Raw genomic sequence first — 17,962 nt, forward strand, 5'->3', positions numbered from 1 at the left:
GGCCCAGGTAAAGGACATGTTTGAAGTCAGGGTCAGTGGATTCGCTCATGTTGGGGGAAGTGCCAAAATATTTCAACCAAACAGTCCTTTCTGGAACTGTAACAAGAATGACATATTGTTCTTAGAAGCATCTGGATAGTACAATTGACTGAGTATGAGACCTTGGGGTCAGGAAGATATGCATTCAAATTTGGCCTCAGATACTTCGTATGTGTCCCTGGGCAATTACTTTAACTATTGTCTGCCTCCAGTTTCCTCATCTGTAAATTAGAGATCTTAACAGTACCTGCCCTCCCCCTCCCAGGGTTGCTGTGAGGACCAAATGAGATCATACTTGTAGAGCACTTGGCACAGTGCCTGGCATAATGTACGTGCTTAACAAATGTTCGTTCCCTTTCTTCTCCTTTCCTTTGCTCCTCAGGTGAATATAACACTAAGGAAAGGCAGGAAATGGGCAATAGTATCCTCAAAGTAGAATTGTCAATTTATGTAACTAACTTCGTGGAAAGAAAAACAGGACTAGACAATCCAAGGACACAAAGAGTGTCTGCATCAGAGTAGATACAATTTGGAGGGCATTTTGAGGGCTTCAATTTCAAGGTAGCTAAAAGAGGGGAGGACAATGAATGCTTGGAAAAAAATCTTAAGCTTTATTATTGCCAAAAATATTAACATAAGGTAGCTAGGAGGATAATGATAACTACTAGGAAGGCAATATGGTGTAGTAGATAGAGCACTAGACATGGAGTCAGGAAGATTGGAGTTCAGATCTTGCCACAGATACTTAATTAGCTGTGTGAACTTGGGCAAATCATGTAACCTCTCAGGGTCAGAAAAAACAGAGATAACAAGAGCACTTCACTTCCTCCGATTGTTTGAGGATCAAATTATTTGGGGGGTGGGGAAGAGGGGAATAAAGTTCTCCAGATGCTTATTTAAAGATAACATGGCACTGATTCCATCCAACTATGAAAGGTGCAGAGTCCCCTAAACAAGATCTGTAGTCAACCTAATGAATTTATTCTCATTTTCCATAATGAAAAAAACAAAAACGTCTGTTCATCTGACTGCAACATGGATTTGTGCAGGAAAAAATTTGAGGAGAAATCTCCAGAAAGAAATATCCAAAGTTAACAAACCACCACTGACTATGTCTCTAGAAAAGAGAGAGAAAACATGTTAAGAAAGGTTTCAGCACAATGAGACAGAAAGGCAGAGCTTGCACCTAGATGACTGGAAAGAACATTCCTGCAGAAAGAATTTAAGAAGAGCAATTCACTAACATGTGAGTGTTCAAAGATCCCTGACAGTGACTTGATCTCATATCTCCCAGTTCTTTCATCTTGCCCTAGAGCAAGGGCAGTAAAATGGTACAGTGGATAGAGCTTCAGGCTTAAAGTCAGTAGGTTCAAATGCAGCCTCAGACACTTCCTTGCTGTGTGACCCTGGGCAAGTCACTTCACTTCTAAGAAAGTTTCCTCAACTATAAAATGGGGATCATAATAGCACCTACCTCCCAGGGTTATTGTGAGGATCAAATGAGATAATATTTATAAAGCACTCTACATTGTACCTGGTACACAGTAGGTGCTATAAATAGCTTCATCGGGGGCAGCTGGGTCCTATCTCCCTACTTGGATTTGTACTCCCTATTAGCTATTTTGTTCTTTCCAGCACACGGTTCAGCCTTCTCTCTGTCATTGGTCATCACTGTTGTTGTTGTTGTCGTAGTCGTCGTCATCGGGTCGTCGTCGTCGTCGTCATCATCATCATCATCCCTTCCGCCTCTAGAAGCAATCCTGTCCCTTCTTTAGTACTCTCCTTTTCCCCATAACAAATGTCAATTTATATTTATTATCCTTGCTTCCTCCACCAGCCTAAGCTCATTCTGAGGATGATCTTTTCTTTTCTTCATGCCTTTTTCAAATCGAAGTTGGTTGATAAGTTTCCTGGGTGGCCACATTCATCTCTTTTTAAAAAAGAAAAAAAACACCTTTTTCTACTCACCAAAACTGTTCTTTGTGTCTTCAAAATGTTATTCTTTAGCTGTTGTAGATAATAGTGATGACCTTTTGCAACTACAGAAAGTTAATGAGATATTTCTGGCACAGTGATAATATTATATCTCTCTCTGGAGAATAAATCAAGATGTGTAGGGAAGAGGCATGAGAGGTAAAGGGGAGGAACAAGTCCTAAGAACTGAGATCAACTGGTACAAAGGCCTATGATTGGAAGACAGACTATCTGCTTTGCTTAGGGGATGTACTGTGAAATTTCAACCATTCCTTTCTGAAAGAGTGGACTATGAAATAGAAAATCATGTCAGTCAGTTAATAAGCATTTATTAAATACCTTCTATTTGCCATTCAATATGCTAAACCCTGAAGATAATAAAAAAGGCAAAAACAAGATCCCTGCCCTCAAGAAGCTCAAATTCTAGCAGGAAAAACAACAGGGGAACAACATGTACATTCAAGATAAATATTCACACACACACACACACATACATACATATATGGTGTAGGTAAAATGCAATCTCAGAGGGAAAGCACTAGTTGGGGACTAGGAGGGATTGGAGAGGAAGAATGGATCATGACCAGGAAATGTAGATGGGAGAATTGGAGCTGAGTACTGAAGGGGCCTAGAGAAACCAGGAGGCAAAGGTGAGGAGGGAGAGCATTCTAGGTATGGAGGACAATTAGTGAAGAGATGAGCAATGGGGTGTTATGTACAAAGAACAGTAGGATAGCTAGTTTTGCTGGGTCAGAGTGCATAAAGATCAAGTAAAGGAAAACTGTAAAGATAGGAAGGGGCCAAATGTTATGGGCATTAAATGCCAAATAAGATTTTACAGCTGATCCTGAAGGTAAGAGAGAGCCACAGGAGTTTATGGAAGAGAAGATAAATCACTTGGGCAGCTGGGTGGACGACAGATTGGAAAGGGAGACTTTTGAAGAAAGACCAACCAGAAGATTATTCCAATGATCCAGGCATGAGGTAATGAGGTCCTGCACCAGACAGGTAGCTGTGAGAGAGGAGATAAAGGGATGTACTGGGGAGATATAAAAGTATAAAGCAAGACTTGGCAACAGAATGGATATGTGGGGTGAGTATGAGGATTAAAGGCCAAAGAACTAAAGTATGGTGATGCCTTTAGCAGTAGTAGGAAAAAAGATAAGGACATGTTGAATTTGAGTTGACTAGGAGACGACTGATCTGAGCTGGCCAAAAAGCAGGTGAGCATGTGAGGACTAGAGCTCAGGAGAGAGAGGTTACGGGTAGGTATAGAGATCTTGGAACCATCTGTGTAGGATAATAATTAAACCTAAAGGAGCCTGTGATGTCACCAAATAAAAAAGTATCAAGGGGAAAGCTGGGTGGCTCAGTGGACTAAGAGAGCCAGATCTAGAGAAGGGAGGTCCTGAGTTCAAATTTGGCCTCAGACACTTCCTAGCTGTGTGACTCTGGACAAGTCGTTTGACCCCCATTGCCTAGCCTTTACCACTCTTCTGCCTTAGAAAACTAATACACAGTATTGATTCTAAGACAGAAGATAAGGTTTAAAAAATTTTTTAAGTATCGAAGAAAAAGAGCAAAGATAAAGACCTGTAGAGCTCCCCATTGTTAGCACATAACTTGCATCTACATCCTGTAGAGGTGACTGGGAAGAGTGGTCTTACAGGTAGAAGAACCAGGAGAGGGGATGATCACAAAAACTTAAAGATGACAGAGTATCCAGTAAAAGAGAGACTGACAATTCCCAAAGCTACAGAGAATGAGGACTGAGAAAAAACTCTTAGATTTTGCCATCAAAAACACTTTTGGTAATTTTGAGGAGAGTAGTTCCTGTCAAAGGATGAGGTCAGAAGCCAAACTGTAGAGGGTTTAGAAATAAGAGGACAAGTGGGAGAAGTACTAAGTATGGATGACTTTCAAATTTAACTGAGAAAGGGAATAAAGAATACAGGACTATAGTAATCGAGGATGACCAGATCAAGCAAGCATTTGCTTTTTTTTGTTAGAGATGAGGGAGACACGAGCATATTTGAAGATAGAAAGGAAGCAGCTGCTAGACAGGGAGAGGTCATAGTGCATGAAAACTGCTGAAGACAGGAAGGAATGAGATAAAGGGTTCAAGTAGAGGAGTTTTCCTTTGGAAACAGGATGGTTATATGATATAACTAGAGGAGAAGATAGTAGGGGAAGACATCCGAGTACGAGGAGGTAGGGGGAGTTCTTGATAAATGGCTATTTTCAATTAATTGTGAGGATAGATCCTCAGCTGAAAGGAAGGAAGAAGTAATATGGGAGGCTTGAGGAAGGATGAAAAGATTTGGTTTAGCTACTGTGGTGAGTGAAATACGGAATCCATTAGAGAAATGTGAAAAGATTGCCTGCTACAGACAGGGCCGGTTGAAATGATGTCATTTGCAGTAGACCCAGTCAGCCCAGTTCTCTGATTTTTTTTCCTCAGCTCTTCAGCAGCAAGTGATGCTGGGAGTAATCCCAAAGTTGGGTTTTGGAAAGACATGATTCTTGATAGGATAAGATACAATGAATGAATCCAAGTATGGAAGACAATGTGATGCTGAACTGATTCACAAGATAAGAGAAAGAGGAGAATGTAATCAGTGCAGTCCTGGGTAACAGTCCAACATTCTCAAAGTAGAATCTTGACCACTTAATATAGGAAGCTCTGAGTGTGTTTGCCGGAACATGAGGATGTAGATATGCAGACTGGTGACAGAACTGCAACTCCTGTGTTCAGATGTCATTACTTCTGGGAGATGACTGAGGCATCTTAAGGATACAGATTCCCAGCACATGAGAGAAGCAACAGAAGAACTTTTGGGGAACAAGGGTAAAGAAATGATGAGGAAGCAAACTCTTGATTACATTCTAAGCTCTTTGAAAGTAGACATTGTTTTCCACTTTGGTCTTTTTATTACCAAAACCTAACATGGCACTTGGTACAAAGCAGACACTTTATAAATGTGTGTTGAATTGAATTGACTTATCATAAAACTAGTTTGGCAATTAATTACACTCAGTCATTAAGTCTCCATTTTACTATGAAACTCTCTAACATCTATCCTCAAGTTGAGTGACTTGATACGTCATCCATTTCTCAAATAGAGCATTTTACAGGGCTATCAACTGTTATTCAGTCCTACCCTCAGAAGCTGATATTTCAGTTGTTTCCAACTCTTTGTGCCTCCATTTGGGAACTTTTTGGCAAAGACACTGGAGTGGTTTGCCAGTTCCTTCTTCAGCTGATTTGAAAGATGAGAAAACTGAGGCAAACAGGGTGAAATGGCTCTCCCAGATAAACTACTAAGTGTCAGTGGCTGTATTTTTACTCGGTCTTTCTGTCTCCAGGTCTGGTACTTTATCCACTTTGCCACCTAGCTGCCCCATTAAAACTGTAAGTTCTTCTTAAATAACATTATCAAATGTGGTGGCTAGGGAATTTTTTCGAGGTAAAGTCCAACTACTGACTAATTCCTACCTCCAACCAATTTGACTACCCCCACCAAGTATCCTTTGCTAGATCACTCTCCACATCCCACCTTTTATTTGAGGATGTACCCCAGGAGTCCCAGATCCATATATCTAGCCCCAGGGTCCCAGGTTCTTCAATCCTGCATGAATACCAAGGTTGCCTGTTTTTTTTCCTTTTGTCTGTGTGTGCGTAAACACACACAAATACACACACACACATATATAATTTCCATTCCTCCTTCCTTCCCCTCTTCCCACTTCTCTCTCTCAAGTGCCTTACATGCATTATGTCATTTAAGCTTTACAACAACCCTATGAGGTAGCTACTACAGGTGTTATTATCCCCATTATAGAGATGAGGAAACTGAGGATCAGAGATAGGTGACTTGTTTGTGGTGATACAAGCAGTGAGAGAAGTGTATTCAAACTCAGACTTTCCTGTCTTCAAGTCTAGAATTTAATACTATCTTTTTAATATCTCTTTCAAATGTTACTACTTGAGGGACACAGTGGGTAGAACACCAGGCCTGGAGTCAAGAAGACCTGGGTTAAAATATGGCCTCAGACACTATCTACCTCTATGACCCTGGGTAAGTTGCTTAACTCCACTTGCATAGAGTTGTTACAAAGAGAGTAAAGGTTTTCAAAAAGTGACTATTTGTTTCCAGATCCTTCAGTAGTTTCCTACTACCTAGAAAGTGCAATCTGAATCCTTTGACATCCAAGATTCTCCACAATCTGGCCCATCCTCCCTTCCACTTCCCAGTATCACCACATAGAAGTAATCTCCTGCTCATCTATTTTGTCCAATACACTTTGAGGCAGTATTTCTACCTTCTAGCCTTTGCTCATGCTCTCCTATGCCCCCTCAACCTTCCTAAGGACCCCTTCCTTTTTATCATCCTGTCAAAAGCATAGCCAACTCAATACTACTTATTTAGAACTACTTTATATTAATGAACTTGCTATTCTGTTATGAACCTATAGCTTAATTTCTCAACTAGACTGCAAGCAACCTATAGGCCAGGATCATACCCCATACATATGTCTTTGTTTGGGGTGTGATACCCTATACTCAATACAGACTTGCTGGTGACATGACTAGCATTTATCTAGGTCACAGTGTGAAAGACATATAGGAGGGAACTAAAAACTACAACCCAGGAAACAACCCTTCAGCTTACACAAGTTTCATCCCTTTAGATTCTATGAAAGAATATAGTATGTTGATGAACCAAAGGATGAAAATGAGCTGATACATACTGAAAATAAACACCTCTTAATCACTTGGTTCCATGGACAATGGAAAGATGAGGGTCATTGACCCTGACAGTTTGTACACCAAGTTCCTTCTTTTACCATTCTTCAGCACTTTAAGGAAAAGATTTGGTTTTGATGCTTCTTTTTCCACCACCATTCCCCCCCCCCAAAAGGGGGAAAATCTCTCTCCACCTCCCATCATTGTACTTGGCCCAGATGTCTAGTCTAGGCAAAGAACAAGTGAGGGATATGGACTCTGGTGGCTCAAGTGAGTCATGCATCTGCTGGGTGGATGTATGCCCCAGATAATACATGGAAACACAGAGAACAGACGGGGAGGGGAGAAATCAAGGAGGAATATAACCAAGTAGGGAAAGGAAGGAAAAAGCAGAAGTATATGCAGGTGGACATTATAGGCACATGCCAAAGATCTGGACATCACTTTATGAAAGAACTCAATGTAGCAGATGTTCATATCTAGGGTCATAACTATTCCTCTCCAGGCCAAGCTGCTAACTCTCCACACTTTTTCCACCATGCTCCAGCAGCCTTTTAATCCTGGAAGATTCCTTCACTACTGAAGCCTTCTTATTCTGGGACATTCCTCTATCATTGCATCCCATTCCTCTGGCTGGTTGGTTCCTTCCCAGAATCTATATTTTAGGGAAGAGCCCAGGCCAGCCAGTGCATTCCTTTGCTCTTTTCTAGACCTCACTTCTAAATCTTCAGACTTCTTTCATCACCATTCCCCAAAGAGGTACCTTCCTCCACCCTGGACTGCTTTTCAGCTCTCTTTACGTGTTGTTTTCCCCCACTAAAATATAATAAGGGCAGGGAGAGCTGCTTTCTGCTGTACAATGTGAATATCCTGCATTCTAGATGCCTTTTTCTTATTCTCCATACACTGGTTTGGCAAACATATTAGCTACCATCAATTTCTTATAATACTTTGCTGTAATAATTAACATTCTTGAAGAATTGTCATTATTTTCAACTGCAAGGCATTTCAATATCAACAGACATTCTGAAAACACTTAAAAATAATCAAATAAGAGCTTTGGAAAATTTAAAGACTGGCACTGGGAAGCATGAACCTCAAGTTGAAGACTTGATTAACTCAGCTAAGTATAAAGACATCTCATTTAATAAAAGTAATAAATTAAATGATCTTCCTAAAAATGTTACTTGAAAATATAATTCAACATTAATCTTTTATTGGAGAAAACCAATAATGAAAGCATTTTGCATTATTCTGACTTATTTACTAGGACTTTCTATTTGACCTTATGAAAAACTAACTTTGCCACGGAGATTGGTGAAAATTATATCATTAAATTAAATTTTAAAACATGAAATTGCTTTAAACAATTTTCAGGATTTTCAGATAATAATGAACACTCAAACCATTTTCCAATCTCTGTAATCATGCAAAAAGGAAACAAGATAGCACTTAGTAGTCCTGACACTGAAGAAGTTTCAACTTAATGAATATAATTTGCACAAGATATACAAGCATGAGAAATAGTTTAATAACAAATTCCATATCAGATTTAATGATAATAAACTGGGATGTGATGCCATTTGTCAAATGTTGAATCAAAAGTTCATCAGAAATCAACAAAAACATTCTGTGACAATCAATTGGTTCTATGGATTTTACAATAAAGAGTATTATATATTTTATTATTATTTGTAAATTGCATGTTCCACATCATTTAAATCATTAAAATTTATAAATCTATTTTTAAACATGTGCAACCCCTGAATCATTAAGAATTAACTGTATAGGGGGCAGCTGGGTAGCTCAGTGGATTGAGAGCCAGGCCCAGAGATGGGAGGTCCTGGGTTCAAATCTAACCTCATACTTCCCAGCTGTGTGACTCTGGGCAAGTCACTTAACCCCCATTGCCTAGCCCTTACCACTCTTCTGCCTTGGAGCCAATACACAGTATTGACTCCAAGACAAAAGGTAAGGGTTTTAAAAAAAGAATTAACTGTATATAAAGCATATCTATACAGAGCTAACTTAGCTCACATGTTTCATCAGATCTTAAAACCCAACTTGATACTGTGAAGATAAATCTAAAGTACAGACGGGATTCACTTTACTCAGAAGATTCATTTAAAGAATGCTAGTCTGTATCGTCAAAGCCATGATTTTTCCAGTAGCAATGTATGTTTGAAACTATGCCCAAGCCAGCATCCATACCCTGAAATCCTGTCTGGGAAAAGAGTGGTACAAGCCAAACCAAACCCCTTGAAATTTCAAACCTGTGGAGAAACCCATAGTCCCAGCCCAGGGAATCCTAGTGTGGGCTTAGGATAAGGATATAGTGCACACTTTGGGGTGGCTGATAGTACTAAGTACTGATTTTTTTGCCTAAAGCTCAGGGCAGAAGTCCAAGACAGGACAATCAAGGGTATACCTGATTGGATCAAGTACACTGTGAGACCAAAAACTTGAGCCTAAGCCTGGGGCTAGAATTTAATCAGCCCCTGACCTGATTAAGGTCAGAGTGAGATCAAAAGCTTATACCTAAGCCTGAGACAAGTCTTTAAGCTATCAGCATCTCAAGGGTCAATTGAATCAGCAGGGGAAGGGGGTTCTCAGAGGACACCAATGCACAGAACAGCAACTTTTACTGAACTGACAATTTCTCTGATCAGAGCATTTAGTCAACAGCTGGAGGAGAATAAAAGTGATCAATTTTATAGGGCTTCAAGGTCTGCAAAATACTTTATGAACATCTCAAAAACAAGTTATGGGATACTACTGTGCAGTAAACAAATGATGAAAGGGATGCTTTTAAAGAAACCTGGGGAGACTTATCTGATCTGATGCAAAGTCAATTGAACAGTTCCAGGAGAACAATTTAGACAATAAAGTAAAGACAAACAACTATAAACTTAGGAACTCTAAATGACACAATGACTAATCTGAAATTCAATGATGAAGCATGCTCTCCACCTACAGATAGAGAGCTAATGGACAGTTCAGAATGAAACTATTCCTTCTGCCTTGAAGAAACTCTACCACTATATCCACTACCCTCTTTTTAAGACTCCTCCCTCCAGGAAGCCTTCTCTGATCACCACAGATCAAAGTTCCCTTTTTCCTCAAAACAACTTTGGCCCTTAAAATTGAGACACCAATGCATTGCTGGTGGAGTTGTGAACTGATCCAACCATTCCGGAAGGCAATTTGGAATTATGCCCAAAGGGCTTTAAAAGAATGCATGTTCTTTGATCCAGTAATACCACTACTAGGTTTGTATCCCAAAGAGATAAAAAATGGAAAAGGCTCTGTTTGTACAAAAATATTTATAGCTTCACTTTTTATGGTGGCAAAAAATTGGAAAATAAGTGGTTGTCCCTTGACTAGGGAATAGCTGAACAAATTGTGGTATGTGATGGTGATGGAATATTATTGTGCTATAAAGAAAGATGAACTGGATTATTTCCATAAGAACTGGAAGGACCTACATGAACTGAGGTAGAGTGAAATAAGCAGAACCAGGAGAACATCGTACACAGTAACTGCAATATTGTGGGACAATCAAATGTGATAGACTTTGCTACTAATAGCAATACAATGATCCAGGACAATTCTGAGGGACTTATGAAAAAGAATGCTATCTATCTCCAGAGAAAGAACTGTTGGAATAGGAAGGAATAGGAATGCAGATGAAAACATATGATTTATCACTTGTTTAAATGGGTATGAGATTTGGGTTTTTTTTTTAAAAAAACCCTTACCTTCTGTCTTAGAGTCAATACTGTGTATTGGTTCCAAGGCAGAAGAGTGGTAAGGGTAGGCAATGGGGGTCAAGTGACTTGCCCAGGGTCACACAGCTGGGAAGTGTCTGAGGCCAGATTTGAACCTAGGACCTCCCATCTCTAGGCCTGGCTCTCAATCCACTGAGCTACCCAGCTGCCCACGGGAGTTTGGTTTTAAAAGATCACTCTATTACAAAAATGAATAATATGGAAATAGGATTTTAGTAATAATANATAATAATAATATAATTGCAGCAAAGATGCTCAGGAATTTACAGGAAATAAACATCTCTAAAAGAGCAAAAAAACCAGTGGCCTTGGTTAGCTATAATCAAACATACAAAGGATAGGTAAGAAACAAAGTAAAGTAAATATAGCAACACAGAAAGGCAAATTTGACCTAAAAAGGTATTACTGAGTCTGGTGAATGGAACCCATGACTGTAATAGGATTCTAGAAGAGTATACAGTTAGCTTACCCAAAATGAACAAGAAAGGTAAAAGGAGATGAAAGATGGGGAGACAAGCAGTATTTTATATCAAGAAGGTATGTTGTATCATATATATGTGTATGTGTGTGTGTGTGTATATATATATATATATATATATATATATATATATATATATATATATATATAAAACCCAGGGGAATTGCTTGTCAACTCAATTGGGAGGGAGGGGAGAGGGAAGAGGAGAGAAAGAGAACATGAATCATGTAACCATGGAAAAAAATTAAAAACTACTCTGGCACTTAATGTGTCTCACACAGTGCCTCATATCAGAGGTTCTTGTGGACATGTTAATTTCTTTTTTATTCCTTATCATAAGATGATATCATCAAAGTCCTTTTTCTCAATGCTCACTCTCTTCATTAAACTGTCTTCCCTTTTAATTTACTGACTCAGATGATAGCAATTAATTGTCCTTTGGAAGTTACTTTTCTTATTTTTATGTTTATAATCTCAAAATGCAAAGCACTGACCAAGATCCACATGCCAGGGGAAGAAGATCTATTTCCTCTGTTACTGCTTCTTCAAACATACCACTAAGGTCAATGTAAAACAAGAGCCTACAAAACAGGCCAGTTATACCTATGTATATAACATCATAAATTCCTACCTTCATGGTTACAGTGATGGTACTATTTACATTAGCTTTAAACAACCAGCCCTGTTTAATCATTCCACCCTTCTGCGAACATAATGAAGAGGAGTCCTGAAACAGAAAAAATATCAGTAAAGCATTCATTAAATACATTGGCTAAGCATCTTCAATATGCAAAAATTTGTATCAGGTTCCACTGTATTTCACATTTTCAAATTTACATGTAAAGCTGCATTTTGTACCCAGATATCAATGGTGTCTGCTGAAGCCAGGGATTCACCAACATGCCAATAATTAGTACTTCTAAATGTTATGGAAACACATGGCCTTGGAGGGTCTTTCCAGTTCCAGACATATAATCCCATCATTTTATGAACCTTGTAAGTGGAAGCTACCTATGGGGGAGTTGGCAAAAAAGTGACCAGGCTGAGGTGTGCATAGCTTAGCACAGGCATCCTTATGCTCAACGCAAATATTTTGAATGTAAACTTGAATGCCACAGGGGATTTCCCTCTAATTGGCTTACTGTCAATGTGCCCAGAAAACATTGGTTTGCTGTCTCTCACACTCCCTCTCTATCTCTTTTATTTCCCTCTTATCTCTTATCATCTTAAAATGATCCACTGGGGAGACTAATCTCCCAAAGGATCACAGCAGGGGATTGTGAAAGAGAATTCTTTACTCTATTGTCTATTCCTGAGTTAAAACTAACTTAAGTACTTCACTAGATTGTGAAGACAGGATTAACTCTCCTTTGTCTACCTTTTGATTAAATCAACACAAGCTTGAACTAGGTGGAGGAGCTCAAGAAAACCACTTAGTGAATTCACACCCTCAGAAACTCAACCAGCCAGGATGAGAATTCACCTCTCCAGAAGGTGAATTTTAGAAAACTCACACCCTTAGATGAGAACTTAACCTTCAGAAGGTGAGAATTTAAGATTCAGAAGGTGAGAAGTTGATCCCACAGACATTGCCCCTGGGCAGTGCTAGACAATTTGGAAACTGTGATTGGCCCCTATGAAGAGGGGCAGGGACAAAATGTCACCATAAAAGCAAGCCCCAAATTCCCTCAGAGGAGATTGTCTTTGAGAAGATAATCTGAAGAGAATGCCTTCTGGAGATAGTCTTCTGACTGGGGAGAGTCTTCGAGGGAGCTTTGCTGGAGATTGGGGCTTGGATTGTGGGTTTGGAGCTTGGCTTCAACTTAGACTCTGACTCCTGGACTACTTTGTTGAGTGAATGAAAGGCTGACTCCTTTCCTAGTTTCCTAAGAGACTAGCTTCCATCTTGGAGGAGGCCATAGTGTTACCACCAGCCTTTCTGGTTAAAAGCTAATTAATCTCTGCCTGGATTAAGCAGATCTGGAGTAAACATTTAGGTTGATAGGATAAATAATCTCTCTAACCTCTTCACATTTCTCTATTGTTTTCTCTCCATTTTGTAAATATTTGTAAATAAATTTCTGACTTGAGATATAATAAATATTGGTGACCACATAATTTCATATAATTATTGTCCAACCATTAATTTTCACCTTTACAATGTCCACATCTGATCAGCTGCCAAATTTTTTTGGTTCTACCACTACTAATAACATCTCTTTTTCTGCCCTCTTTTATCCAGTCACATGACCACTACTGTGGTTCAAATCTTCATTACCTCTCACCTGCACTATCCTAAATTTAAGACTCCTCCGTCTCTAAAACATCTTCGACATAGTTGCCATATCACTTCCCAATTCAAGAGTCTCCAGTGAGTGGCAAGGAACTGGAAAACGACGGATTGTCTACCACTTAAGGAATAGATGAACAAATTGTGGCATATGGTTGTAATGGAATACTATTGTGCCATAAGAAATGATGAACAGGATGAGCTTAGAAAAATCTGGAAAGACTTCTGTGAACTGATGCAGAATAAAGTGAGTAGAAAACAAGGTATACAGTAACAGAAATATTATATGTTGATCAGCTGTGAAGGACTATAGCAAAGCAAGTGTCCTAGATAACCACAAGGAGCTCATGATGAAAATGCTATCCAAAGCCAAAGGAACTGTTGGAAACTGAGGCAGAGCAAAGCATGCCATATTCCACTTTATTTCCTTCATAAGATTTTTTGCTGTATATGTGATATGTGTTTTCTGTCATGACATGAGCAATATGAAAATATGCATTGCATGAAAGTATTGAAATAACCTATATCAGGTTATTTGCTACCCCATGGGGGTAAGGGAAGGAAGGAGGACAAAAGGTCAGAAAACAACACTCAAAAGTTGTTTCTACATGTAACTAAAAAAAAATTTTTTTAAAGAGTCTCCAATGTAACATGGAAATAGATTTTGAACAATGATACATATATAATCCAGTGCAATTGCTTGTCAGCTTTGGAAGGGAGGAGGTAAAGGAGGGGAATCATGAATCATCTAACCATGGAAAAATATTCTAAATTTTTTTAAAAAGGGAAAAATTAGTCTCTAGTGGTTCCCTACTGCACGTAGGATAAACGATTAACTTCTCAGTGTAGCATGTAAAGCCCTCCAGAATCTGCCTCTAGTAGGCATTTCCAGACATTTCAGATGATGCCCTTTCACGTGTTCCTAATTACAGCCAAAGTGACTGCACTCTGCAATCCATCTTTTACCTCTTTGCAAGCTGTTCTCCATGCTCAGAATGAACTCCCATCTACAGCTACGCCTTAAATATCGTTATTAAAGATTTGGTGCAGATGTCACTTTCTCTGTGAGGCCTTCTCCAATGTTAACATACTCTCTCTCCTCCAGGATTTACTGACCTGGGTATAGAATGTAGCTCTTAGAGAACAGAGTTTGTTTCATTTTCTGTCTCTGTATTCCTAGTGTCTTGCACATAAGAGGTGCTTAATCAATGTTTGCTGAATTAAATTTTCAAGTATTCACTATGAAAATGTCTTTCATTAGACAAGAGGTCAATGCAATTGTCTTTGTCCTTACCTCATCCTTTTCACAGTCCTCATCAATCTCAAAGACATGATTGGGAATTTTTTCTGGTCTCAGGGATTTGCTGAAAAAATAATGAGATTTTCTTAGAAACCAAACAGTACATAGAAAAGGCTTCCAAATAAATGGGCTCTCCCCTCTCCTTCCTATGCAGGACACTCTGAACCACAGAGCTATAACTAGGAATTCTTATACTCAAAGAAAATTCAAGATGGGGAGCAAGGGCAAGTCAAGAACTTTGACTTCCCAGTGTACAGTCATGCTTGGAGAGGGGAAGTCCATCTCTCAAAGCATCAGTCTGTCACATATCATCACAATATGACCAATAGCCTCCAGTCCCTTAACCTTGGAGAGGAGGCTAAATGGCAAATAGGTGGGGTTTGTGGGAAATGGAATGGCACACTCTGGAAGAGGAGCACCACAGTAATAGGACCTTTGGTTAGCAGTCTCAGGCTGGATGAGGAAACAGTAGCGAATATGCCTTGTTAGTTGGCTCACCAAAGGGAGAAAGTACACATCTTCCTCACATGCCAACATAGTGAAACAAAATCTTAGTTACCTCTCACCTTTGTCCTACCTATATTTAACAGAACAAGAAAGAAATAAGCTTATCCATCCCTATCTCACAATTTTCCCTATGAAAAAGTCAAAGGAAAAAAAAAGTCAAAGGATCATGTATCAAGAACTGGAAGGGACCTCAGAGACCATCTTGTCCAACCCCTTTATTTCACAGAACAGGAAACGGAGGCCCATGGAGGTTAAATGACTTGCCCCAAGTTTACATAAGTAGCAGCTACATTGTGGAGTAGACATTGTATTGGACTTCAAATTCAGCTTCAGACACTTAACAGCTGTATGATACCAGATATACCATTTAACATCTGCTTGCCTCAGTTTCCTCCTCTGTAAATTGGAGATAATAATGGCATTTCCAGGGTTGTTGTGAGGATAAAGTGAGGTAGCATATGCAAGGCACTTTGCATACCTTAAAGCCCTATATCAATGCTCACTATTATGATTTGTGTTAGAAGCAGGAATGGAACTCCAATACTCTGCTTCCTGAGTCTGCTAATCATTCTCCCATCTAACTGTCTAGTGCATCACTGGTGCCAAGCTGGGGAGAGCAGACCAAGAGTACAAGGTCTCAGAGCCTCTTCCACTGGCCAAATGGGAGCAAACTCCCTCTGAAAGCTGGGAGGCAGGATGCTTCACTTCTGAATAACTCATCACAGAGTCTCTGGAACAGAAGGGCACTTGAGATGATTCTAAGCAAGCTGTTTCAAGACCACATCTCATCACTCAAAAGGCTGGAATTAAAACCCAGGTCTCTGTGCCCAATGCTCTTTCTACTACCCCTACATTCAATACAAGACAAGAAGCATGACAAATGGACTAGGAGGAGTCAGAAAACCTGGGATGAAGTGCCTAATTTTTTGTTTTCTGTCTGTGCTACCTTAGAAAAGCCACTTAACATCTCTCAGTCTTAATATCTTCATTTGTCAAAGAGAGACTAAGGCTAACAATAATTGTGAGGAAATGGGGGGGGGGGGGCGTTAATAGTGCTGTATTTCAGCAAAGGGAGTGGGGAAGAGGGAAGGTTATTTTCCAAGTTATAGGAAGAGTTAACTTTAGGATTTCAGCTAGGAACAAGGCATCCAACATATAGTTGTTAATATAACTGAGACGAGGCCTTAGAAGGGAAAACAAATTGGAGGCAGACAGAAGAACTTTTCTTTTTCTTCAAAATGTAAGTCTTCTTCAAAGACCAAAGACAACTGATATGAATATCACAGCTCTCAGAAATCCTAAGGGAGAGGAATTAGATTTGCATCCACTGCCTCTGCTAATCATATTCTTCCAAAGAAGAGTTTTCTACATAATCTAACAGATGCAGTATCTTGCTTTATTTAAACATACGGTTATTATTCTCATTCTGAAGATATTTTGATCTTTTGCAACCACAAAAAAACAAACTCAATGATTAAAATAAGTTTCCTCTCATTTTGCTTTATTTGACAAAAAAATTTATGTCACCCAGTGCCTAGTAATTCCTTGAGTTGTAGACTTTGGGGCAATGCAAGCAGGGCCTCATGTCAGCCAAGTTAAGTCTCAGTTCCTCTGATTATCTAGCCTCTGATTCCATATCAAAAAAGATAGAGATAAAGCTTCCAAGATCTATTTCTTTCCCAGGGTTTTTGGGAGGAAAACCACCTTATAAATCCTAAGGAGTTTGAAATGTGAGCTTTTTCTTCTTATAAGAAGGCATAGTGATTTCAGCCAAGTTTTCAGCTTTTCTGTGGAACCAGGTGTTCTTAATCTTAATCTATCAGCTAAAAAAGGTCATTACTTGCAATTGCAATCCGGCCTCTCAAAGTGTGATGGTAGATGGACTAACTGGACAGGAAATGATCTTAAAATGCTCAAGGGTGAAAGAATCAAATACCAAACTCATGGGAGGCAAAATGAAATCCCATTTCATGTGAATGTTGATCCAAAAAGAAAAGTAGTAAAAAGGAGATGGGAAGATGAAAAGTATAAAGGGCCAGTTATGGAATGGAAAAGGCAGCAGAATACTAGACACACTCTGACTAGGAGCTCTCCAAGCCAAGACATAGTGATCATCAGCTAGGAACAGTTAGCACTGCCCTAGGAGCCTCATTAGGAATGAGACTGACCACGTGAATGGGCTAAGAGCTGAGGCTGCTCTATCCTTTGGAGGCATTCATGGTGGAGCTCACCATTGTCTCTCTGGGGGCTATACAATTTCTCTACCAGCTATACTTTTTTGATGGCTCTTGCTTATTGCTAGTAACTGAGGGCAATTTCCTTGATGCTTTGTGGCATTCTTTTTATTATAAATGAGTATATTGGGGGACTCAATTGGTTAAAAAAAGCAAGTCCAAAATGTCCCCTTATCTTGAATTATTTCTGCTCATTGCTTGACTTACCAGGGCAACATTCGAAAGTCACCAGAGAAATCCTCATACTTGTAGTTCACCACATGCCAGTCTGAGCTGTACGTTTTAATACACTGAAAGCAGACTGAAATCATTAGTTTGGGGCAAAGAAAAATAAACAAATGGTTTTTTAAAAAGAAAAAGGTGATAAAGAGAACTTTGTAAAATATATAAGAATAAGAGCCATCTCCCAGTTGATAAATGGGCAAAAGATATGTACAAATAACTTTCAGAAGAAGAAATCAAAGCAATACATAGGCATATGAAAAAAATGCTCTAAATCAGTGATGGGCAAACTTTTTAAAGAGGGGGCCAAAGGAAAGGAAATGCTCCTCTGTCAGTCTGTTTCTAAGGCGACTCTTTCCAAGTTTCATTGTATTGTATCCTAT

At 39.3% G+C, this 17,962-nt stretch overlaps 1 protein-coding gene across 1 annotated transcript in view; it reads right to left on the reverse strand.

Annotated features, from left to right (window-relative positions):
* DOCK11 (dedicator of cytokinesis 11) overlaps positions 1 to 17,962 on the reverse strand; it is a 180,273-nt gene that overhangs the window by 152,936 nt on the left and 9,375 nt on the right. The window contains exons 5-7 of the mRNA XM_044682838.1: positions 17,565 to 17,647; positions 14,611 to 14,680; positions 11,658 to 11,753 (exon numbers count right to left, since the gene is read on the reverse strand). Of these exons, the coding sequence (XP_044538773.1) occupies positions 11,658 to 11,753; positions 14,611 to 14,680; positions 17,565 to 17,647 (249 nt within the window). The remainder of the gene's footprint in view (positions 1 to 11,657; positions 11,754 to 14,610; positions 14,681 to 17,564; positions 17,648 to 17,962) is intronic.

The sequence above is a fragment of the Gracilinanus agilis genome, chromosome X, assembly GCF_016433145.1.
Source record: "Gracilinanus agilis isolate LMUSP501 chromosome X, AgileGrace, whole genome shotgun sequence".
Taxonomy (NCBI): domain Eukaryota; kingdom Metazoa; phylum Chordata; class Mammalia; order Didelphimorphia; family Didelphidae; genus Gracilinanus; species Gracilinanus agilis.